Source organism: Acipenser ruthenus, chromosome 18 (genome assembly GCF_902713425.1).
Source record: "Acipenser ruthenus chromosome 18, fAciRut3.2 maternal haplotype, whole genome shotgun sequence".
Classification (NCBI taxonomy): Eukaryota; Metazoa; Chordata; class Actinopteri; order Acipenseriformes; family Acipenseridae; genus Acipenser; species Acipenser ruthenus.
Window position 1 is genome coordinate 2,206,422 of NC_081206.1, and position 25,135 is coordinate 2,231,556.

The 25,135-nt window shown below is 42.1% G+C and overlaps 2 protein-coding genes across 3 annotated transcripts; one reads left to right on the forward strand and one right to left on the reverse strand.

Moving 5' to 3' along the window:
* Positions 1-1,803: 1,803 nt before the first annotated feature.
* On the reverse strand, positions 1,804-14,939 carry LOC117427793 (retinoblastoma-like protein 1). Of its 2 annotated transcripts, none has more exons than XM_058990764.1 (22): positions 14,888-14,939; positions 12,551-12,684; positions 11,955-12,155; positions 11,726-11,790; positions 11,495-11,623; positions 10,847-11,007; positions 10,485-10,549; positions 10,007-10,193; positions 9,584-9,750; positions 9,334-9,446; positions 9,000-9,103; positions 8,715-8,852; positions 8,260-8,424; positions 7,622-7,757; positions 7,245-7,511; positions 6,551-6,768; positions 5,397-5,573; positions 5,084-5,155; positions 3,627-3,717; positions 3,316-3,458; positions 2,916-3,080; positions 1,804-2,789 (listed from the first exon to the last, which is right to left on the reverse strand). In XM_058990764.1, exons 2-22 carry the CDS (start codon positions 12,604-12,606, stop codon positions 2,619-2,621), a joined length of 2,991 nt encoding a protein of 996 aa, XP_058846747.1. In that variant the 5' UTR covers positions 12,607-12,684; positions 14,888-14,939; the 3' UTR covers positions 1,804-2,618. The 2 variants fall into 2 exon arrangements, with proteins under 2 accessions (XP_058846747.1, XP_058846746.1); XM_058990763.1 differs by lacking the exon at positions 14,888-14,939 and adding an exon at positions 13,733-14,078.
* Positions 14,940-14,954: 15 nt separating this feature from the next.
* LOC117420918 (PRELI domain containing protein 3B-like) lies at positions 14,955-24,981 on the forward strand. The gene is made up of 6 exons (XM_034034674.3): positions 14,955-15,132; positions 17,938-18,106; positions 20,152-20,241; positions 20,676-20,746; positions 21,330-21,432; positions 21,593-24,981. The coding sequence occupies exons 1-6, from the start codon at positions 15,101-15,103 to the stop codon at positions 21,707-21,709; spliced, it is 582 nt and encodes a 193-aa protein (XP_033890565.1). The 5' UTR covers positions 14,955-15,100; the 3' UTR covers positions 21,710-24,981.
* Positions 24,982-25,135: the final 154 nt, after the last annotated feature.

The window sequence follows — 25,135 nt, forward strand, 5'->3', positions numbered from 1 at the left end:
ACTGCATCTTCAGTGCGGTAGTGGAGGGCCTTTGTCCAAAGTTCTTCTTAAAAGTTGTAAGCCACCAGACAATCAGAATTCTGCACCTCAAATTCCCCCTTAGGGATCAGCTTAATACGTGAGGTTAATGAACTGTTTCAGCACCATGTGATGTCCTGGGTTTACTGGAGATTAGGACAAATCACCTAACAGCCATTGTGTGCCACAGCCTGCTGCTGGTCCATATGGGCTTAGTGAGGCGTGCAGAGACCAGTGTTTGCCAAACAACATGTATCACAGACATGTCTGTGTATAGTAATGGGCAAGTAGCACTGTTACACTGCAACGCTAACTTATTCAACACACAAGCGTAGTTAGAGTCAAAGGCTTTTAAAAAAAAAAAAAAAAAAAAAAAAACACAACACACCAGCGCTGCTTTTCCTTACCTCTTATCAGGGTAAAACAATTTCCATGTGTGTACTAAAGGGAGTTTAAAGTTTCAGGTGTGATCCCCACATGTTATCAAGCATATTGCATCCAATTCCATTGTAGTAACTGGTGTCATTTTAAAGCATGAGGATATTGTTCTCTATGGTGAATCTGCAGGGAAAAGGCTTGTGATACGACTGGCTGGTAACTGGCAAACCACGATCTGGAAGCACACTCGTCTGGAGAGTCCTGCATACTACTAGCGCCATCTACTGGTGTGAAAAGGGGTTACAAGTCTTGTACAAGCGAGATTAAAATGGGTCATTGTTCTCAAAATAAAACATAACGATATACAATGTGTTCACTAGTTCCCAGATTTAAAATGTAATTATATATATATATATATAATATATATATATATATATATATATATATATATATATATAGCCCTGCTGTCTAGCGTCCTGGGTGCGTTGTATCTAGTGTTTACAGTTTGTTTACACCATGCAAAGTTCAACCTAACATGCTACACAATATTGACTCCAACATTAAAAACTGCACATTGTTGAACTGTCTGAAAGACGGAGCTTGGCAATCACAGTGCTACTGCTGCTCATGGGGAATAGTTACCCATTAATAACTCTTTAAAGGGCTGGCAGAGTCTCACAGTGGAGGAATTGCTGTACTCATTTCAGCCCTTAACAGTGGTAATGAGCACATCACAGTTAAGAATGACATGTTCTCTAACTCCTTCACCCCACACCGAGAAGAAAATACACACATGGAAAAGTGTGCTGAAGAAACTAAATTAAAAGGAGGACATTTTTTGGGTAGACTTGATTTAATATAACAAACACAAAAAAGACAAAATTTGAAATATTACAAAGAAACTTGAGTAATATACACTTCAGGGCACTGGCAGACTGTACATTGTCTCTCGTTTAACATCCAATGTGGGTAAAGTGGAATCTGAACCCTGGAAAGCCTAGATCACCCAGCCAATAACAAACCTTATTTCAAGCCTCCCCCTCTGATTCAGTCTTCCGTGGTTCATAATGTCACTAAGTGTGTCTTTGATTCCAAACAGCACCAACTGAACACAACTCAAATAAATACCTTTGCCCTACAGCTTGGTACAGGATAGGACTCTGTAATACAAAATGCCCCGAGACCTTGCACAACTAATTCAGCCTGACACGCAAACCGCTAAGCAAGCCGTTTTTCATTCTACAGTCAGCGCTGCTGCGTTGCAAAAGGTGATTTTCAGAGAAAGAGAGCTACTTCGCTCACTATAGCAAACGCTAGGCTGTAACCATAAAGCAAGCTGGCAACCAGTACTCCTTTAAACTGCAATGGACAAAGGCAAAGGGCAAGCGGACAGGCCAACGTTCTACCAAAAAAAAAAAAGAAGTTGAAGATCAAAGCGTTTACTAAAACCACAGAAGAGAAAACCTATTTCAGTTAAAACAGATGTGTAGACACGACATGTTAAACTGCACCATCTCTCATTTCAACAGCAAGAACAAACAGCTTTGAAACACAACACTGTACTCGTCTCTGGGACAGCTGTACAGCTAGCACCCCACACACACCACAGGGGATCCTCACAGAATACTGCATGCATGCTTTTGCAAACCCCAGTACACAGCAGTGGGACACTGGCTTCCTAATAGAGCTGTACTTTTTAATAGTCTGGTTTGTGCGTACAAGCCACTGGAAAGATGAAACACTGTACCATATAAAGAACTACCAGGGTCTGAGAATCTGAGAAAGGGGGGGTGGTTAGGAACAACTATATATAAAAATATAGTTCTAGCCAAGTATCTCATTAAAAAAATATATATTATAGGATTTGTAAAACGGCTTGTTCTGTTGTTTTTAGGTGTATGACACCCAATGCAAGTAATGTTCAATAAAAGTCTAGCAGGGATTCAAAAAGAGGGTTCAGGCTATCCTTTAACCTCGTCATGTTTCCACTTGAGCAGAGATAATTATCCAAAGCGATGTACTGCCTGAAACCATCTCCAGAGCTCTACTGTATTTTCTATGCATGCGGCAGCAATGACAAAGACACCGGGCCTTCCAGAACTTGTGCTCCTTGGTTTCCCGCGATTCAGCGGAGCAGGTCCCGGTTTGTTTCTTCAGATAATCAACTCTCCATCTGGATCACCGTGACCCGTGAGCTGCGACACAGAACTGGAGGCCCGGCTTCAGTGATTGGCCCTCTCGCTCACAACATCCTGCAGCCGCTTCAGCAGGACATCGTCGCTTTCCTGACACAGCCGTTTAGCCGGCGATTCAGAGTCGCTGTCCATAGTAAAAGCTCGCTTCTTGCTCATCCGCTCTCCCTGCTTGATCATGTTGTTGATATCTCGCAGATCCTGCAAAACAGAAATAAAAAGGGTTTGTTTTCAATGTTGCAAATCATCGGCAGAGACATACGGCGTGTAAGAAAGTAAACCCTTATTTCTCGGGATAGTGGGGTTTGCCAGTTCTGCTGCTCTTACCTTTGAAGGGCTCCCGTTAAACCTGTAGGTCATGGCAGAGACGGGGGTGAGACAGGACCCATTCTTGTGTGGAGACACATAGATAGAGTGTCTCTGTGATATACGGCGAGGAGACAGCGGGAGGGATTTAACAGATGGGAACGGAGACAAGGGGGGAGCCTCCATCTACACAACAAGGAAAGGGAAAAATTAAAATCACACAACACCATTTCATTACACTTCACTGTTCAGCTGCTGAAGTTCTGTTCATGTGACCTTACTGAGCAGTAAATAGAACAAGGATGACCCAATGAAGTTTCTATTTGAAACAAAGACAAGATAAGAGCTGGGTTAAGCACGGCCACACATTAATTCACCTCTGGGATTTACTTCTATTTTTTATACATGAACGTTTACATACCCTATGGTCCAGGTTAGTGATGGCGTACTTCAATGCAAATGATTTCATTTGCAGCACGTATACTGAATTGTAGAATTGGATGAGGTCGCCTCTGTCATCTGCTGGATCAGCGTGATTCTCCGTCGGGGAACCTTCTTTACTTTCTAATAAAAAAATGATATACATTTACCCTTCATACAACACAAATAAAAACCTTAAGCTACGCATAAAAAAATAAAATTCTAAAATCAAAGTAAAAACCCTGCTGCCAAGGACAGACATCGTTTACTTTTTGTTTTTTCTAAGCTGGGATTGACAATTGAACTTCATACCACACTCCATCGTCTCTTCATGCCCCTCAGCATTGTTGGCATCAGGCTGTGGCTGTTTGGCTGCTTTCTTCAACAGAACGCTCCTATACACCTGAAGGAGGCAGACAGCAGCACAGCCAGGGTTAACCTCCGACAAGAGCTCTCCTTTCAGTTCATTTTGAGCAGCATTGTTTCTTTCAAGTCTCCCAGGGGTAGTCTTTTGACAAACCCCCTTACAGTGGAGGCTATCAGCGTTTGTCTTTATGAAGTAAAGCCTACCTCTGCATAACTTAATTGCTGCCTCCTGCTGAAGTGCAGCAGCTATCCTTTCAAAACACAGTAATTACAGTGCAGGCAAGCTAGTTCTCCCCATTATCTCTGTGCTGTGCAGAACACTATGTGTAATGTGAATTGTGAACACCAATTAAGATGATGAACAAAAACTCAAGAGACAAACCCATGTAACTTAACCCTCTGTGTACAGCCCTGTACATTTCATGCAGTGGGGGACTGTGACAGACTGGCTCGCTGTGGTGACGTCACGGACCAGGAAGTAGAAACCAAAACAATGGATGGGCGGTTGAAGCTGAGTGCAACGGCACTCAGCGTATTTATTAATAAACAACAAAACACAAAACAAAAGGGCACGAGGGCCAAACGAATCAACAAACAAACAAGTAAGTGTCGTGCTGGAGAATCCAGCACGTTTTAGCAATTGTTTTTCGAATGTTGCTCGCTCTCTCCGCTCCCCGTACTCTCCTCTGTACACCCAACCTCGAGCGCAGAGAGCTGCAGGTTTATATACTCTGGCCGAGGGATTAACTAGTTGTTAATTATCTTATTATCCCTCGGCCAGAGTCTGCACGCGTTTGGTAAGGATGCATGACTGTCAGCTAGTTAAATAATCAGTAGCTGATCAGCCATGCATCCTCACAGGGTTTTTAAATATAATAATAAAAGACGCAGCGCTTTTACCCGCGCCGTAAACAAAAATACAAATAATAATAAATAGGGGCGGGACACTCCGCCACAGGGACACACAGATTCATATGTACTGGTCTCTAATAGCTTGTACAGTTATAGCTTTAATTAACGAGCAGGAAGCTGTTTCAGAAGCATCCTCACAACTAAACAGTAACACTGATGCTTACAGCAGCAACTCAACCCATCAACCCATGAAAGAATGTGTTAATTGGTTACTGCACGTTTTTCCAAGATCCCAAGTTTGTGGGTGCTATAAAACAACTATTTTTAAAGATTTACTGTTCTTTGCATTTGGAACAAAAAAAAAGTCTTAGGTGGAGATTTTTGTAAAGCAATACTGACTCAATGTTATGTTGTATTGCACGCTCTGTTTCTTTATAAAATCACTTCTTACACTTTATTGAATGCAAGTCGTGCATGTAAAGGGTTATTGGGACAAACAGTCCGGGAGCAACAGAAGGCTCTGGACAGTGGAACAAGGATCAAGCGCTTACGTGACTGGTGGCCTGTGGCTGACTCCGGTAACATTTCATTATATCCTGGAATGATCGTTCTTCTTTTGTGACCTGAGGACAGAGAACTCATGTCCTTATTGATGTAATCAGCAACAGAACAAATCAATTGAGAAAAAAAAGGAGGACAATTTAAATCCACACAATGCAGCAAGAAGGTGAATCGCTGGAGTGTTTATTAAAAGGAGAAGAGCCTGCCATGGAAACAGCAGCATCCAAAACATATAAGGACTGCAGATCTGAAGAGACGGATATTGAAACATGGGTCTCGGCTCTGCGTTGCATCTCAAATTACCTTTGCCAGTATGTAGACGGCACAGAGCAGTAACTGGTCCAGGTGTCTGTCCTTCATTAGGTCAGTGCAGTGGACGAGGGAGAACTCAAAGCAGGTCCAGATCTTCCTTCTTAACTCTGAAGACATATCCAGCTTCAGACACAGGTCCCTCAGCCGCACACTCGCCAAGTGATAAACCTGTACAGGGCAATTAAACACATAATAAAAAACAACACACACAAAACCGATATAGCAATATTCTACTGTTTATTAATCTCTTAACTGCTGGTTTCAGCACTAATCTAAGATACCTTAAATAACATCAGATAGTCCAAGACTGGCATTAATCAGGGACTGTGGAACCACCCAGAAATATATAGGCTTTATTCCCTATTGCGCATTAGAACTGCAATGCCAGTGTGACCACTGCAATGGCTTGTTGTGCCAGGTACAGGAAGACGTGGGCATGTTTGTTAAGATTAACCCTTTGCGGTCCATTGTCGGACTGGGTCCGACATTGCAATTATTCCTCACAGGTCCTTTGTCGGACTGGGTCCGACATCATTATAGCAACGCAATAAACGGGTGTTTAGTCGTTTTTTCTCCGGAAAAAGCCGAGAAAACCATTCAATTGCCGAGTGGTAGCGACAGGAGCCGAGACAAGTCGGAAAAAAAAAAAAAAAAAAAAAAAAGGCGTATTTCATGAATAGTCATACATGGTATCAGGTATCAGATAATGGGCGTCCATAATAAACAAGCTGGCTAAGTGCGTCAGCGCACTGAGACTATCATGGACATTTGCAGAGCTTTTTTCAGATGTTATAGTAATAAAATAATGACTTTGATCGCATTATTGAGGAGTTTGGTGATAAAACGAGTGATCTGGAGATGATCGATCGGTATGTACGACTATTATTATTATTATTATTTATTTCTTACACAGCTGAACGCTATAGCAAACAAAAGGCTGGGGAGGGGCTGGAGATGCCTAGTGTGTGCTTTGTTGATATGCAGGGCCATTTAAACCCGTTTGACTGTGAAAAAAAATACTTTTAAACAGCGCGTATAAAATTAACTGCGCGTGTGAAAATTAATTATTCCTGGCGTGCCTGACGCGCGTTTAATAAATGGACCGCAAAGGGTTAAGAGCCTTGTTATAAGTTTCTCTGCTTTACCTTTCTGAAGAACAGCGCCAGAGAGCCAGTCTTCTTGGGCTTGCTGGACGCTGGCTGAGCCTCTTGCGCTGCGGCCCCACGAGAGCGTGTCGGAGACACGCCGAGCAGTGCTTGAGCAGAGAGCGGGGTCGGGCTGCTGCTGTCAACACCTTTCTGCTGGTCAGCAGCGTTCACCCCCACGGGTATGAAGGTGATGCCCCCTGTCTCATTCGCCACGCCTGTGAAAAGCATGTCAGATATAATGCAGGGATGGAAATCAGACTCCCACTGCAGAGCAGTTTGATCCAGTTTTTACTATGAGTTTATTAAGACATAGCTGAGCTTGTTACCTATACCCTGTGGCTAATCAAGCTTGTGGTAAAACCTGGAATGGGTGAAACTGCTATGCAATAGGAGCCTTATTTCCATCCTTGTAACGGACCCAATTTGCACCATTTGTTTACATAATAAAACTTTTGCTCATACAAAGCAAACACAGAATGTTAATTTAAAAAGGACTCAAAGTGTGTCACTTATGTGTTACTAGTTACCGAACATCAGTTTTATTTTTCCTCCACAAATAGTGGTGCAATTCACAGCAGTGCGCCTTGATAGATGTACCCGAGATTGTTAGAATCACTTTATCTTGCATGAACAGACTCAAGCAGAGCTCTGCTGTCCGATGCTGAAAGTGACTAAGAAAACAAGCCCTTACCTTTCACAGGTATCATGACCTTCTGCCCATTCGTCGTGGTTACCGTCGCTGTTGCCATAGTGACCAGTGTGCACCCAGGGGGGAGAGGGGCAGCGTCTCTGGGGGAGGAGGGGGTGTGGATGATCTTCAGCGCCCCGCCCTGAGAGAAGGAGATCTTGCTCACCGGGTATCCCGAGGAGGGGTCCTCTCCAAACAGACGCCTCTTGGCACTGCCAGCCATTGGGGAGCTGTAGCGATCGTGCACCGAAATGGGTGAAGGCGGGACATCTGGAATAGAAATAAATGAATAAATCACCATTAAAAACATCTCTGAAGAGGTTATGGGTATTGAGGTAAATGCTGGCCTTGCTGAACAGGCAGCTCACACCCTTCCTTACCTCGTCTCACGCTCCCACCCAGGTCAGTCCGCACTTCTTTAAGACGAGGGTGAATGACTGGAGAAAGGGGCGCCATGGGCAGGTGAGACAGACCCCCGCTGCCGTTTCCACTTTCAAAATTGCTAGGAAAGGTCACCTGCAAGAATAATAATAATAAAAAAATAAAATAAAAACACACATTATGCAGGCATCACTTCACGTGACACATTTCTAGGTCAGCGATTAGAAAGACACCTCGCCAGGGCTCCTGAAGATCAGTCAAGACACAATGGTATGTCTGTCTGTAGAGGAAATAGAACATTTTTATACTATTTCAAGGATTAATCTGGCTTCACAGTTGCTTTAAATTAGTTCCAATTGTATTGCTTGTTAAGCGAACACATTCAGCACACACAGCAGCTTTAAGCAATACCAACAAAATCCACCAGATGGCACCTCAATAACCAGTCCTGTGCTGAATGACAAAGTTTGTTTGCAGTCATTTCTTACACAACTAAATGATGATGTGAATTCTGAGAGCTTTCACTGAAAAGTTTGCAGCCTGTATCTCATGTTAATTTTACAAAATGCTTTCCCATGGATACATTTACTGCATTACCTGCTGGTTTGCTTGGTAGTTTTTTTTCGGAGTCACTCACCTCCTCACAGGTAGGCACTTTGTTCTGTGCCGCTCTCAGACACTCCCACAGCGCAGAGTCCTGGCTCCAGGCACGGCTCTCCAGGATCTGCTCCTCGATGCTGTTCAGATGCTTCACCATGTCCCGGGACAGCCCCTCCTCGGATCGGATCACAACCTCTATAACCTGTCCAGAGGAGGGGGGCATTCTTAAACAGGTGTCTCCAAGGGGTCAACATTTACCAGGGTCCCAGGAGCATGCCAGGTGTATCAGGAAGTCAGGTAGACCATTTCCTAGTGGCTCTGTCTGTGTAACAAGGTGGAATTCCTCCTGTAGTTCATCCTATCACAGTCACTGGGTGTATAAATAATGCTACACTTTGTAATGCAATGCGGACACTTCACGTACCCTATTGAGTTCACCGCTTTTAAAAGGAGAAAGAGAAAGGTCTCCATTCACACCCAGTTACATCATACCTTATAGAAGTAGAAAGGTCTGAGCTTGAAGACATTGATGATCCAGGGGAAAGTGCGCTGAGAGCTGTATGCAAAAAGGACAACCTCCAGACAGCAAGCCAGCAGAGAGTGGTGAAATATATCCTGCTCCAGCAACACCTGCAAAACAAAACACCAATAATGACCTCCTCAAAAGCACAGCTGCATCAACTGCCTCACAGACTGAAACAACAAACAAACAAACGGCACAGCCCAGCATGCAGACTGGTCTTTGCACACAGGAAGAAGTTAAAGAGCAGTACTCACTGCCATGTCTTTGCCATGCAGTCTTCGGGTTTCCTGCGCCATGACATTCTCAAGAATTTTATAATAAAGGATCTCGGCTAGCTTCAATCTGTTGTCAGCAAAGTCTGAAGGAAAACGAGAACCATTTAGTTAGATGCCCAGTAACTGACCCGTTCAAAATGAGAGCAGACAGAGAAGTACTCAACCACAAGCTTGGTGTGAATCAGTCATTTACAGTTACACTGGACTGCAGCATGCTTCATCCCTGCTGGCAAGCCCAATCTCTCCCCCAGTCCAAACCTACAACATACTGCAGGCTCAATGTTATAGATAGACAGCGTGCCTGTTTGCTCACCCATATGAGAGCCGGGCTGCTCGTCTGTGTCTTTTGTATAGTGTTGACGGAAAGTCTCTCCCAGGCTCTTTACTCTGTTTAAAATGGTTTCGCTGGGGTCCCGGGAACAAGAGCTAAAATAAACAAACAAACACATTGAACAACACCACAGCACCCCCCGGTCAGCAGACACACACTGGGAGGCTCAGTGGAATAAGCTGTTCATGTATTTACTGTATGCGCTGTTAGAAGACCCCGCCCTGGCGCTCACCTGAAGATCTGCAGCAGCTGCTCGCTGGGAGTGTTCTTCAGCCCCAGCACCATGCTTTGCAAGCGGCTGACACTCTGTGTTGCCGAGGAAACGGGCGTCACCATGGTCTCCTTCTCTCTCAGGTACCGGCGTCCTGTCAATGGAGTCGAGGGTGCAAAAGACCGCGTCTGTTGATGGGAAAGAGAAAATCAACACATGGATGTTAAAGTACTGTGGTGAAAAATGTTTTGCCTCAAGCAGCAGTACCGCATTGCTGGCAGATGTTTTGTTAGTGATCGAAATGTATTGCATGCTGAGCACCTATTTACTAAATGTGTTCACATATCAAGGGTGTGCTATCAATCAAAAACGCTCTCTCTACCCCTCAAGAAAATTCGACTGAATGTCTTAAATACAAGAAAGAAAAAAACTGCATTTCTGGACCTTTTCAAAATGCTGCTGAAGGTTGCATTCCACCTGCATCCTCGCAGACAGCTTCCCTCCAGGGAATTCCAGAGCAGACTTCCGAGGAGTTCCGATCTCCTCATCAGCATCGGCTCCCAAAAACACCCTCTCGTCGAAATCTCCGACCGTCAGAACGTACTCTTCATACTCCTTGTTGACCGCTTTGCTGAAATCAGACGTGAAACACAAGAAGAGACTGTAAGAAACTGCCTGTTTACACACTGGTTTAAAAGCATGATGTTTCATGACACTACAAAATAACTTGCTTTCAAAAGACTGCTGCCTGCCCAAACTGAAGTGTAAAGACTAAAAGATTCCACGAATGACAAGAAAACAAATGCACGCTTCGTAGATCGAATAAACAAATAAAAAGGTCAAATTCCCTTCACTTTAAAACACCGGACGGATTTGATTCCTGCAAAACTCAGAACAGACATAGAGAAACACGTGCACTCACTTGTTGTCTGTGAAATGCAGAACGTCCAACATTTCTGTGAAAAACTCATCGTTTCCTTTTAAAATCTGAAAACAAAACAGAAAACACTCTATTAAAAATCTGTACATGCAGTCTTTTTAAACCAAAAAAGTTAAATAAATTAATAAAAAAAGCATACACTGCAGAGTAATTAACTTAAGAAATAAAATGGTGGGGGAGAATACTGTAGTGGGAGCCAACGTGACAGGTTTAGACAGTGATCCACTGATAATCACACCAGACAATTCACACACAGTAAGTGGGATACCAGCTTTAAAGCCCAGGAGAGCTCAGGGTCATCGTTCTGTACGGCTGCTGGGTGTTGAAAGGGTTAAAGCCGTTACCTGTCTCTCGAACAGCTTGCAGATGTAGGGTTTAAAGTAGTGCTCCTTTATGCCCTTAGCTTCCACCACCAGCCCGTCATGCAGTTCACACAGCCGGTCAATGATGCAGGGAGGCTCCTCAGGGGGAGTGTAGTCAGGGTTGTGGTAATCCGCTGGCAATCCTACAAAACACAAGCAATCCCCCTGAACTCTGTTTTTCAATTCCAATTCATTTTTAAAATGAATTCCCCAATTCCAAATTGGAATTTATATTTCAGACACATCATTGTTGCGATTGTTCACCTGCTTTCATTTTAATTGACTTAATAGTATGAATGCAGGCTTGAGTGAATGCAAGTCTACAGTAGGGTTAGTGTAGGGTTTGAACCATGATGTGTTGGAATCGATTAAAAGGGAATGGGACTGGGAATTGATTTTAAAAAGGATTTGGAAATGGAATTGAAAAACAACAATGGACTCCAACCCTATGCAGAGGGGAATACTCAAAACCGGAAGCACTGTGTTCAATGCTTATTTTTCCTAGAATGCACACGACACGTCTAGGAGTCAGTGCATCTAAGGGAGCAGATCAGGAAACGTGCCAAGCCAAAGAATCTCTCTTCTAATTCCCAAATACAAACTCCAAACCCGTCTTTGTTTTAATCTTACCTTTAAAATGAGGATTGATGAGATCCTTCCTGTTCGGACACAGCAACGCGTTACCGAAAACCAAGTCCAGGCAGCAAAGCAGAAGATGATACGAATTGACCAAATCATCACCGATCATGCGGAAGTTACCTGCAGAGAAGCACAGGCAGCGGTAATATGTGCTACCACTTGGAAGGGATATTGCTCACAAGGTGTACAAGGACTGCACTGCCGGCTATCGTTTGACATTACCTTTCGTATACACAAACAGGGTCCAGCAGAATTTAAAGACATCGCTGACATGGCAGGGAAGGCGTCTGTCGGGATAATCAAACAGTATGTTACATAAAATGAAAATGCATCTTTATAGAACTTCCTGATGATGCTGTTTAAAATTCAACAGGTAGCTGATCTGACTAAGAGTCCTGGCAATTCATTTCACACTGGCTTGATTAAGAACACACCAACGAGTAGACATCACCTCTGTTTTCTGCTCCGCGGGATCTTTGGGGGCTCTTCCTGGGGGTTTTGAAACATGTCCAGAAAAATCGGCTCAAACTTCTTAAAAATGACCGTGGACACTTCGAAGTTTCTCTCCAGGCGCTCAATTCGTTCTCGAAACTCCTGCGACAAACTGGACATGTCCGCCCACTTCTTCATCTTATTGAAGAACTGGATTAAACTAGACACACACAAAAATATACATATTCTTTATTTAAAATAGAAACGGATGTCTGTGCGAGTTACACAAACATTTCACCATAGCAAAAACTTTAATAAAGCTGGCATTAATATGTGCTTACTTTGGCTACTTATAATAAGGCAACAACAATTCAAGACAAGTCCAGGACTGGAAACAAGACTCCTATTGCATAGCAGCTTCACCCATTCCAGGTTTTAATAAGTGCTTGATTAGCTACAGTGTATAGGTAACAAGCTCAGGTGTGTTGTATTAAATAGTAAAACCAGACATGGATTAAACTGCTATGCAATGGGAGTCTTATGTCTACCCCCTGCTAAGTCTTAGTGGATAGAGTCTTTCTCTACAGACCGGGGACTGCATCAGCGCTCACTCACCTTAATTTTGAAGAGCGCAGAATTCTGGTCAGAGACACAAAGTTCCCCTCCATCATGCCCTTCCCCACTGTAGGGGTGGAGCCTCTGCGGCAAGCAGTGTACAACGAGCAGGCCAGCCAGTGAACCACGTCTCCCTGTACGAGAATCCACAAAATAAATGAATCCACAGGCTTCATCTGCACCCACACGCTACCACAACAAGGCCATTCTGTTCTGCAGGGGCGGAAATAAGACTCCCGCTGCATAGCAGTTTGATCCATTACTGGTTTTGCTAGGAGTTTATACTTTGGCTAAGTGAAGCTCGTAGTAAAACCTGGAATGGGTCAAACTGCAATGCATCCCTGGTTCTGTGTCAAATAAGCTTTAAATAGCATGTGTTATTATCATTAAGATATTGAGAACGCAGAATTCAACGTTTCTTCGTGCGAAGCACAGTATAATGAATTTAAAGACAGTTGCAGTAACACTGTGGCGTTTTCTTGTCGGGTTTGGCTGCTGTGCGACTAATGCTTACAGTAAAGCCTGGACTTAGAACAACACACAGAGCGATGGACAGCACTACATCGACAAACACGCATAGCATCTCAAAACCGCTTACATTAAACAAAATATACAATTACAGATTTATAATGACATGAATTAACTTGTTCAGTGTATAATACAATAATTAAAAACATTGACGGTGATGCCAGTGTTGCTATGACGTCTTTTTCTGTGTTACGTAGAACTAAGGGCTGTAACATAAACCGATGCATGTTTTAATTGTGATTGATTCAATGTTAAACAAGCGAGCCTGGGCAGTCAAACAGTGGTTAACGACCTCCGGGTTATAACACATACACGCCCCAGGTACATCTCAGAGTAAGGTTTACTGTACTGCTTGTAGGGTACTGGGGATTTAAATATATATTTCAACATTATAATTTAATCAGAATCGAAAATGATTTTTTGTGTGTTTGTTTTAGCGGTACAGAAACACCAGTATACTGTGTCTGTCTTTGTAGTTGTTTGTAGTTTGGACTCGGTAACTGTACACCAGAATACTCCACTGTGCTAGATTATAACTATGATCGAAACTAAACAACATTCAGTTCAGTTTGTGAAATGCCTTGTCTGTGCCGTTTCCACATCTGACTCCAGGTGTGTTTGTATGACATGAGAGGGTTAGCGCTTGCCCCGTACCTCCAGAGTGTATGTGTCCCAGATCGCTGTGAAATTTTGCAAGGCTTCAGCCGCTGTCTCCTCGTCCATATTCAACTCTTGGCACAGCGCATCTAAACTTTTCCGAACCTGTGTCACCTCATCCTTTCCCGACTCGGGTCCAGATCCGGAATCGGAATCGCTTTTAGCGCCCCGCATTGGTTTGATTCGAGTTAATTCGACTTTTATTGAATCCGTATCAACTGCTCCGCTTGATTCCTCCAGCGCCCCCTATGATATCCCACAATCCCCCGCGGCCCTCATTGGCGCGAAAAATCACCAAGGGGTTATGGGATAGCAAGAGAGCTTTCCGGCCGATGTGTTTTGCTTTTCAGTGACGGATTGGGCTGATTTTTTTACAATTTAAACATTTAAAAAACACTAGAAGTCTGTTTCACTATTGTCCAAGGCCCACTGGTGAAATATATTAACACAGTGAATGTTAAGATAACGTAATTGATAAGAGAAATAAACTTCTGAACAGTTGCCCTCCATCAGTCTATTCGCAGTTAAGAGATCACAGTTTTATTTTATTGGGGCTGAGCGTGTTTGCAAGTACGCGGGCTAATGCAGTCTCTGTATATTTATTAATATGTAAGTAATGTAATAGTTTCTGAAATGCATTAAAGAATTGGCTTAAGATTTATGAACTCGCAATCCTCTTATTTAATTATATAAATATAGGACATATCATTTTGCATTTTTTTTAGCACTTGTTCTAGTTCATTTTCTAGAAAGACGTGCATATATTAAGCTAGAATTTAGTCAAGCGCAATGGCGCCTTTCTCAGCGCTGAATTAGTGTTGAAATAATGTGGCGTGCATGCTAATGTGTTTTATGAATACCGCCCGCTTCTTTGGTTGCACAAGGCGGCGCTGTGCAGAACTGGAAGCATTACTTGTTCTAATCCGGAAAATTGAAGCCACACAAGTTCATTAGTTTGCTGAGCTTGCAAAAAAAAACAAAAAAAAAAACTCCGCACCAAACTATAATTCTGAAAAACAGTATTAGCCCTAATTAATTCCCATCTCCAGGTTGCAGACTTCTTACACGGAATCCTAAATAATAATAATAACAAACACATATACTGCGAATGTTATTTATTTGACACTAGCAGTGGTTCAATATGACACGTACTTGACTTTATTTGGCAGTGTGTCCCAGTGGAGTCGCCCCGGCGGAAGTGCGTAGGTCTTCACGTGAGGCAGGCTCTGAGCATGTCGCTATAGTAACCCGGCCCTTCCTGCTGGTCTCATTGACGGAGCAGCTCCCAGTGAAGCCGGCGTCAGGTTTATCCACCGCAAAGCGAAAACTACAGCGACTAAACCGTCGGCAGGAACTAGAAGCACTATGAAAATCTGGACTTCAGAGCACATATTCAAGTGAGTAATACCTAATCCGAGCGTTTTAATTATTGAGACCGCAGCCATCTTCAGAGTGAAAAGGCCGTGGCGTGGTGCGTCCATTAATATACATCAAGTGCAAGTACTGTTACGTTGACAGAATAGACTGGGTTTGTGTAATACGGTTAAGAGACTGCACATTTTCATTTAGCCGTCATCATGGCTGGGAACTGTTTTGTTTTCCTGTACCACCATTAAAACAACTTTACAGTTTTTTTTTTGGCCTCCTGTGTCTCATCCGTAGTCACAGAGACGGCTTTACACCGTAATTTTCAAAATCCATCCGCATTTTACAACATGCATATATTTAGGTACCGGTAACTTGAAAAGACTGGGTGATACTGTTGGGACCTGCGTTGAAACTCGGATCTCTCTATCTGGTAGTATCTGTGGTAGTGTAATCTGAATCTGAACGTGTTTATTTGTTTTGAGCAGAGCATTCCGCCTGAAGCACTGCTTTCCACAGTACATACGTCCCAGTAATGTTAAGTATGTTTTTAACAACGCAATGGCCAGCAATGTGTTCTGAAGTCTAAGGAAGCAGCCTGAGTGACAGGCAAGGCAGAGCAGAGGGCACAGTGCGTGACTGTGGAAACTTGAACGGAAGGGTACAGTCAGTACCAGTTAACTTGAAAGATGATGATTTTCATGTTTTACTATGGCCACAGTGTATAGATAACAAGCTCAATGTTGTCTTTTTAAACACAGTATAACTCTTAGCAAATGGGGATCTTAATTCAGTTTTTTTGCAGATCAAGTTAGGTGACCTTCAGGTCAAGGGCAGGCTTTGATTTCTGACACCCTGAGGACACCATACAAGTTAGAGATGACATTTTGAGTTAACATAAGAACATAAGAAAGTTTACAAACGAGGAGGCCATTCAGACCATTTTGCTCGTTTGGTTGTTAGTAGCTTATTGATCCCATAATCTCATCAAGCAGCTTCTTGAAGGATCCCAGGGTGTCAGCTTCAACAACATTACTGGGGAGTTGGTTCCAGACCCTCACAATTCTCTGTGTAAAAAAGTGCCTCCTATTTTCTGTTGAGTTGAACATGTGTGTAAATCTTCATAATGGGTGATCGAAAGTTGCAGATTGTTATAACAATGCATTTCGCCAAAACACCAGAAGCCATACATCAGTGCTGCGATTGCTAGTTTAGTTTGAATTGCCAGATTCATTAGTGTTACACGTTTTGCGCAGTTGATGGGTTAAGAGTTGTAAGTCGCGTTCCCTTTGTTTCTGTGAAATCTTGTTCTCCAAAGTGATCCTAGATCAGCCCTTTGCAGAAGGGAGGGTTCACCTGCCACTAGTAGTGCAATGTAGCCATGTCAGAGTATTGACCTGTCTTGGGATTTAACCAGGAGGATACCAGTTACCACATGTGCGAATTACAGTTTTCCATTTGTTAATTCAAAACGGATCGGTGATTTTTCAATGTTTCTCTCTCTCAAATATTAAATATTATTATACAGGTAAACCTAACAAATAGCCATTTAGAGACTGTAACCTGCCTAACCCGTTTGTGTTAATAAAGCATTCAGCCATTCATGAGACTCAGTCGGGGCAGGGTGTCCTAAAGGAAAGCGTCTCTCCTGTGTAATAGGATACCTTCAGGACAAGAAGCTCTGTAGCCTCCCTTCATTAATCACACATTGCTATCTGTGTTGATAGCAGTGTCTTGGACGTTAAACAAAACCGTGCTGCACAAAGGAGTCTGCATATTTAGGCAGGACAGTTTTCCTGATAAGGATTTTTTCCCCCCCAAATAGCTACTTCTTTAAAACAGATTTTTTTGGTATGTGTAACTCAGACTGACACAATGTGTTATTTGAACCATGTCTGCTAATCATAAGGTAACAGGATCCTGCTTCAGTACTTAGAATGAAGGTTAAGCTAAAGCATAGGTTGTTGGTATGGGGTGTATTTCACGTGAAGCGTTTCGGCTCCCTTGTTATAAATGCCTGACCAGTTAGTCCTGACCTGCTGTTGATATCTATTAGCCTCTGTTATCTGCAAAATGTTAAACGCAGTACAAACCTTTGAATGACATTTTATTTTGCAATAGTTCCATTTTATTTCCTGAAGAGAGAAATTATCGTTCCAGATATTAAGCTGTATTTCTTCTATTGGTTGCTAATAACCTGAATATTGTTATGTTCAAAGGCCATGCAGCCCAACTCTCCCTGACTCTATGCACATTGCAGAGCCCTGTAGACCTCAGGAGATTCACATTACATTACATCACATAACCAGTCTTCAGTTCCAGGCTGGTTGTGAGCTTTCTCCTACAAACATACCTTTGATTTGCGTCACTGCAGCCCCCTTATGCATGCTTGCACTCTCTGTAGCTGCCATAGCTGTACTTCATCGCGTGCTATACAGTGACAACTGCATTTGCTCTCATCCCTGCAATGTGAAAAATGAATCGCAATGTGTTTTGCATCTTAAATCTGTTTCTTTCATCTCCTTTTTTTGTACGAGTCCATTGGAATTTTATAACAGATAAAACTGTAGATGGCATCTTAAGAAAAACATGTGATCATTAAACCAAAAAAAAAAAAATCATGGTTATTCAACAATATTTGTTATTTATCCTTGACAGCATGTTGTTTGTCATTTGTCCTTGACAAGTGTGGATGTTCACAGATACCATGGAAAGGCCCTTTAGCTTAGAAATCGTTTCTTATTTATTTTGCCACATGCATTTAGACCCCTGTTCTATGACTTGGTGTTTAAAAGATGATTAATTTGATTAACATTTTTTAATTGTTCATTTTGCAGCCACCCATGGGACACTGTGACCAAAGCAGCTATGCAGAAGTACCCGAACCCCATGAACCCCAATGTAGTGGGAGTGGATGTGCTGGACAGACACATTGATGTCCAGGGAAGGTTACACAGCAGCAGGCTCCTCAGCACGGAGTGGGGGCTCCCCTCCCTTGTCAAATCTGTGAGTGTCTTTAAGATAGTGAGGGGTTTATTTTATTGATCTAAACCAGGGGTGTCCAATCACAGTCGTGGAGGGCCACTCCAGGTTTGACAGGCAACAGGAGATAATTAACTGCTTCAGGGTCTGGGTGGAGGTTTAATTTAACAATTCAGAACAGGGTTGGAACAAAGATAAGGAATGGAAGGGCCAAAACAGTGCCACCTTAAAAATGTATACCAGCTCTTTGGCAAACCTCATTCTTCTGTATCGTTATTGCATCTTAAGGGGTAAGAAAACCCAATCCCTGGTTGAAAATCCAAGAAGGGTTAGTTTGGGAGGTCTCTAGATCTGATGCCACAGTTGAATACAGAGTAATTGCAATGTCTGTTTCAGGACAGGAGCCCGTGCATAGCTTCTCTTGTTCTTACTTGATCCATTCACAAGCAGGTACAGACTGTATTGCTGGCACATGTTGATTTGGCAGTCCTGTGTGCTGCTCAGTTTTATTATTAGCCGTGTTGGACGAGGACTTTGATTGGAGCGTTGGGACAGCAGTGGTGTAACATGACTGCTGAGAGGCAGGAGGCTGAGCCCACGCGGAGGCTTGCACAACACTGAGACAGAGAGTTAATGAGGCCCTCGTGAGTAAACCTGAACTCCGTTTCCAAGCCAGAGTTATTATTATTTATTTAACCTCCATGAGGGTTACGTATCCCAAGCACCAAGGGATGTGTATATTACTGTTGCTACCATGCATTCAATATTATCAGACCGCCTTCACGTCTGGCTCACTTGAGATAGAATGTCTCCCTTTTTTCTATTGGTAATCTAACCTCCAAACCTGATCAGATTTTTTTCAAAACCTAGATTTATTAACCTAGGTTGTAGGCAGGTGTTTTTTTTTTTAAGAAGCATCAGGTGATTAGGAATAAAAAAAAAGGCTTTAGTAACTTTCATTTAAAAAAATTGACAATTGAATTTTGTGCAACACCATGAAATTGCAGAATTTATCCAGCCCAAGCCAACCTATTTGTCAAGCTTGGACAAGACAAATGACCTGTGGCAGGCTTAATGGCTGAATTTCAACAGTTAGTTCATGGCACATTTTTTTCAATCTTTTTGCAGGGCAGTAGTGTTGACACAGATGAAAGAGAACTAAAGAAAGACAGACCTATAATGGAATAGATGAACTGTGAGCCGGGTCTGCACTGTTTGAAATTGAACAGTGCTTGCAGACGACGGCTGTAGATTTGTCAGCTAGAGGTTCCCTGGTGTCCTTCTGGGTTTGGAAGGGTTGGAGGGGAGGTTCGGGGGAAGGACAGGGCGTTCTGTAGAGTGGAAAAGCAGGAGCCTGCATACTGAGTGTCCTGGAACTTTAAATAGCAAGGACAGTGGCACTGAACAGCATGTGACTGGAATTCCCATTGCAGCTCTCCTCAGGTGCACTATTACTGGTCCTGTATTTAGCAGCCCCTGCATTCTCTCTTTAGCCTTTAGCTCTGTATAGGACTGTTAACAGTCAGGCATCTTGCCATATGAGACTGGCACAAACTGTCCACTTTCCTAGTGTGCTGATTTGTAAACTGGAAGTCCTCCCTCTAACATGTCATAGCAGCCTGCTTTCACCTGCAATTCAGTCGCTGCCCCCGTTGCATTGCCCCGTTTGGCTTTTTGAGTTGCTACAGCAGGAGAGTTCAGTGTCGTTGCCCTGTGTTTGTCAGCAGCAGGAAGCCCTATTTTGCATAGACAAGCAGTGGTTTCTCAACCTGTTCCGAGAAATATATTGAAGCATTGGTGTTAACTGGGAGAATACAGTCAACCGTGTCCGATTTTATATTAGAAACCTGTGCGCAATTAACGGGCCATGTAATGTATTTGTATGGTGTGGAGCGGGGGGATGTGTTTGTACGGTGTGGAGCGGGGGGATGTGTTTGTACGGTGTGGGGCGGGGGGGGATGTGTTTGTACGGTGTGTATAGGGGGGGATGTGTTTGTACAGTATTTGTACAGTGTGTATTAGTGTGTCATTCTTGGTTTTACGCTTGCTCATTCTGAATATCTTTTTAGCTTATTGGGGCCACAAGATCCAGGACGTATGTCCAGGAGCACTCAGTGGTGGATCCTTCACAACATACTTTTGAACTGAAGTCGACTAATGTGAGTATGCTTTTACCTGTTACTTACTTATGGTTTTTCTCAGTTTTATATTATTAGTACCACCACACAGTACTTTGGTCCATTTTTTTTTTTTTTTTTTTTTTTTAACTTCACACAATTAAGCGTATTGTTTTCGTCATGCTGCCTTGAGAAACATACAAAGACATACATGTTATAATTGTTTACGTGGAAGTCAAGGAATGTGATTCCCCAAACACATATGACTGCTGTGTATTTTAAATGTATGGTTAAAGGGGAAGTGTATACTGCACTACTAAAATGCATTGCTTTGTATTGTGACTCATACTGGAATACATGAACCTCAGTAGGAATATGCAGTCTGGATCCTCCAATGCAGGTTCTATACATGCAGCCACAGCTGTACAGCACAGATAACAGAGATTGCAATCAAGCTGACCTTTTCTTCACTGTAGATTACATTTACCAACCTGGTGTCCGTGGATGAGAGGCTGATTTACAAACCTCACCCCCAGGATCCTGAAAAGTAAGTCCGATCTTTTTGTTTTTGTGTGTGTGTGTGTGTAGTTATAAGTGCTTCTAGTAGCCTGGTCCTTTTCTGGGTTCCTAAAATGGTTATACAGTACAAACCCAGTGCATGTATACCTGGTCTGGGTAGAAACATGGTAACAAGTTAAAACAAAGTTATTTTCATCTATTAAATAGAGTAGTACCTACACCTGACAGAAAAAGAATATTTTCTTTATTAGGAATTTTTTTTTTGGTTTGTTATAAGAAAAAAAAAAAATTTTCACAAATATTATTAAAACAAGAAATAATTCCTTACCAGGCTTCAATTAAAATAAATAAATAAATAAACAAACAAATAAATAAATAAATGTCTTCGCTTTTGGAGCCAGGTAAGAAATGATTTCATGTTTTAATTTTATTTGAGAAAATGATACACATTTATTTTAGGGACAGAAAACCTTTTCTTAATAAAAAATCAAAATCATTTTGTGGCAGTGTAGTCATTTCTCTTATTCGAGGCGTCTGCTGCCTCTGACGAGTTGCTGGAGACTCCTGGCTCTCCGTTTGACTGCTGTATCCTTGTGTGTTTGTGTTTCCAGGACTGTGCTAACACAGGAGGCCATCATCAGTGTGAAGGGAGTCAGTCTCAGCAGCTATTTGGAAGGGGTCATGGAGAACACCATCTCTTCGAATGCCTGCAAGGTCAGTGTTATTAAAACTAGCGACAGACATCGTGGTTACAGATCCGAGCAGCAGTTATATTAGCGTTTGTAGAACTTTTTTTTTTTTTTTTAAGAACTAAATTCAAAACGAGACTAGACAAGCGTTCTCTTAACGTGTCCTGTGCGCCTCCCTCCTGCAGGGCCGCGAGGCGATGGAGTGGGTGATCCGACGACTGAACATGGAAATCGAAGAGTTAGCCGCGGCGGCCAGGAGCACCATCAGGACGCCCATGGCAGCGGCAGTCACTGACAAATGACATCCCTGACCTTGAGACAGGCTCGCTCTCATCAGACTCGACTCCGAGTCACCCACAGCTCCTCTTTGTGCTGGTTTTATATTTATTTATGTACATGTATAATATATCTCGAAGTCCTTCTATTTAAGAGATTCATATCTATATTAGATATCATTTAGACTGAGCACAAAGAGAAGCTGTGGAGGCTTATTTATTACCGAAAGGTGTAAAGCATGACCGATGATTTTTTTTTAAAGGATCTGCGTTCTGGTATTAATCTGCTGAACGTTGCTGATTTTGAAAGTTAACGCTGAAATGTTAAGTGTAAGTGTGTGAACATGTTGGTTCTGATGTGTTTTTATGTGTGGATTTGCACATACACGTGGGATCTTGGATCCTGGAACTCATGCAGAGATGACAAGCCAGTGCACACTTTGTGCAGAAGTGTTATTTCCACGATCCAAGCCTGATGCAAACGACTAAGTGGAGACTGAGCAGAAAGACCAGGGACAAAAACAGCAATGAGACTTCTGAACCTATGTGCCATCTCTCTGTCACATAGAGATGTGATGAATACATATAATTCATTGGAAAATGAATGTACAAATATTTAGGTAGTATATGTGAAGGCCAGTTTCCTTAGACTGAAAGTTTGTGTTTAACTTTATTCATTTTTTTTTTTTTTTTTTTTTTGTTATGCGTATGTGTTTCATGATCACTTTCTAATACTTTAACGCAGATTCTTTCTCGGTCAGACTAAGGAGTCATCAACTGCCAGATGATTCTGGCAAATCAACACTTGAATGTCAAGTACTGTACATTTTAGTATTATATATTCAAGCTGAAAACGAAGGGGGTGTTTTTCATATGAAGCAAACCCTGGAGTTTTAAAGTGGACCATTTGAAACACCTAGCTGTTGGTTAGTGCACAGTGTTAAAGTTCACTTGCTCTCGAGTTTGGGACTTGATAGAGGGATTGCAGATGACTGAACAAAGAAGGACTGTACTGCGCAAGGAACAGCCTGTGTTCCCCCTGGCTGAGACTGCATCCAAATGGGGAAGGATAACCTGTAAGAGACCGCAAAATGAATTATTAAAAAACAGACTTGTTGTGCACAAACAAACAAAAACTAAAAAAAAAGAAAAACAGGAAATTAGAAGCAGTAGAATCACCTTAACCCTTTAATGTACCCAGCGCTGGCTAGGCCAGCTGATAACAATACCAGATGTAAAGCGTTTAGAAAATCGCTCTCACCAGCAGATTAGTGTGTTTCATTAGGCTGCACAGTGTGGGATTTCTGTTTCAAATCCTGCAAAGATTCAACTGCAGGAATGTGAAACTGTCTCTCCCTGCCCCCCAAATAATAGTCAGTAAATAATATCAAGCCTGTTCTGTTTGAGCTTATTCATCACAAAAGTACATTGATACATTCAGATCCTGGAGTTATTTAGCAAGTGAGACTTTTTATTTCAGAGTCCACACACAGATTGAACTTGTCTTCAGTACAGACAGCCGAGAGGACTGTGTAACCCATGGAGTTTTGGTGTTTATTTTTTATTTGTTTGTCTAACAGAAGTGGATACCTCATTTTAACAACCAAAGGGAGCAAATTATCCAAACTAGAACAGAAGTACTTCTGCAGCTTACAGTGAATTCAAAGGACACCTCCCTGTAAGGTGACAGAACCTAGGCACAGTCTGATGTATCTATTTTCAATTTGCATCTGTATATGGAGGAGAATCCCATCCCAATGCTCCGCGCTGCAGGAATATGAATGTGAAATGTGCAGAAAGAGGTAGCGAATGGAATTGCACCATGCTGCTAGATTGTCCCTCTGTAATACCTTATCCACACTACCTTGCAATCAACACAACTGTTTGTGCTGGCTCTCTGGTCTTGGGGTTTGGCACGGTTGTTTATTGAGCACACTGGAGCCCAGTGCAGTGTGTTTACCATTTGTAAATGTGCCTCAGCCCTGTCCAGGACACCAGTGTGAGCACCATGCCGTTTTCATGGCTGTGGACTCCACATCATTGTAATTTGCTTCCTTTCGGTCACCTTGTTGTACCTGGCATGTGTCTTTATCATAGGTGTTGCATTTTAGAACGGAATTTGTGGATTGTTAGCTGGGAAGAGAACCCAGTAAAGTAGTTGCAGGGTGCAGTTTTTTAAATCTGTCATGCATACACTTTGAAAACACCAACCACTTCTGAGAAAGGAAAAAAAGAAAATAAATCAAACCTAGATATTTTACAAAATATAGAAACTTTTGGAAACAAGCTCTGGAAATGTGTATTTTTGAACATGATGTTTAAGTATATTAAAAATATATATTGTTTTGAGATTCATTCCACCGCTGAAGACTATTACTTGACCCTATTGTAATGCAGGGTGATAAACAACATGCTATTCAACTCATTACAACCCTTGTGTGGTGCTGGGGTGAAATGATTATTGAGAAATTCATTTGCCATGTATGTATGTGCTAGTGCATGGAATTGTGTAACATAGAATATGCTAAGAAATAAATAATAATAATAATAATAATGTTTGGAAAGAGTTCCATAAAACATCATGTAGGAATTCAAATCACTTTAAACAACTTTAAAAACAGTGACGAATAGTTTAATAAGTTTTTAAACCCAAACCATTTCTGCTATCCATAATGACAACACAGTATAAAAATTGGTGGATCTTTGTCCACTGAATATAAAACCCTGGACATCACATTAAAAGTGGCCTTCACACGAGTTTGGCTGTAAACTGGAGTCTTTCAAAACTTCTCTACAGAGTGCAGGGATATTAACAAAGCCCTCCTCCACCATTTCCTGTACTACCCCAGCATTCCTGCAAAGCACACTCCCTTTAATTACCTAGGCATGACGACGCGTTCATTACCACTGCAGGCACCAAGCAGCTGTGTTACTACAGTGCCATACGAAGAAAACAAAACACTCAACAAGCCAAAACATTAGCGTTGCTATTATTTCAACTAATAATCTGTTCTCTGCATAGCCTTTGTGTTCCAGTACAATAACTAGACTGTTTCTTTTTGTTATAAAGTTGAAAGCTTTAACAGTACTAAAGTAGGTGTTGTGATGCTGTCAGGGGTCTGTTTTCCAGGAGCAGTGCTGTGTCTCTGTGCTCTTTTGTAGAGATATGGCTGGATTGTCTGTGTTGAAGAGACTCAAACCTGCGGTGTGCTTCAGCAGTTTTGTCTTTATAAAATCACTGAAAACAAGCATTTAAGGTCTGATGACAGATACTAATAAAATATGATACTAAAACCTCATCCTTGTCCTTTTTGATTATTTAAGAGGTTAGAATGTGTGCCAATATTACTGTTAATCATATTTAACATTACAGTACTGTGCTTAATATTGTTATAAAGCTCAGCTCTCTGTCTATATACTGTTTGTGGGACATTATTGAGGCATTTCCCAATT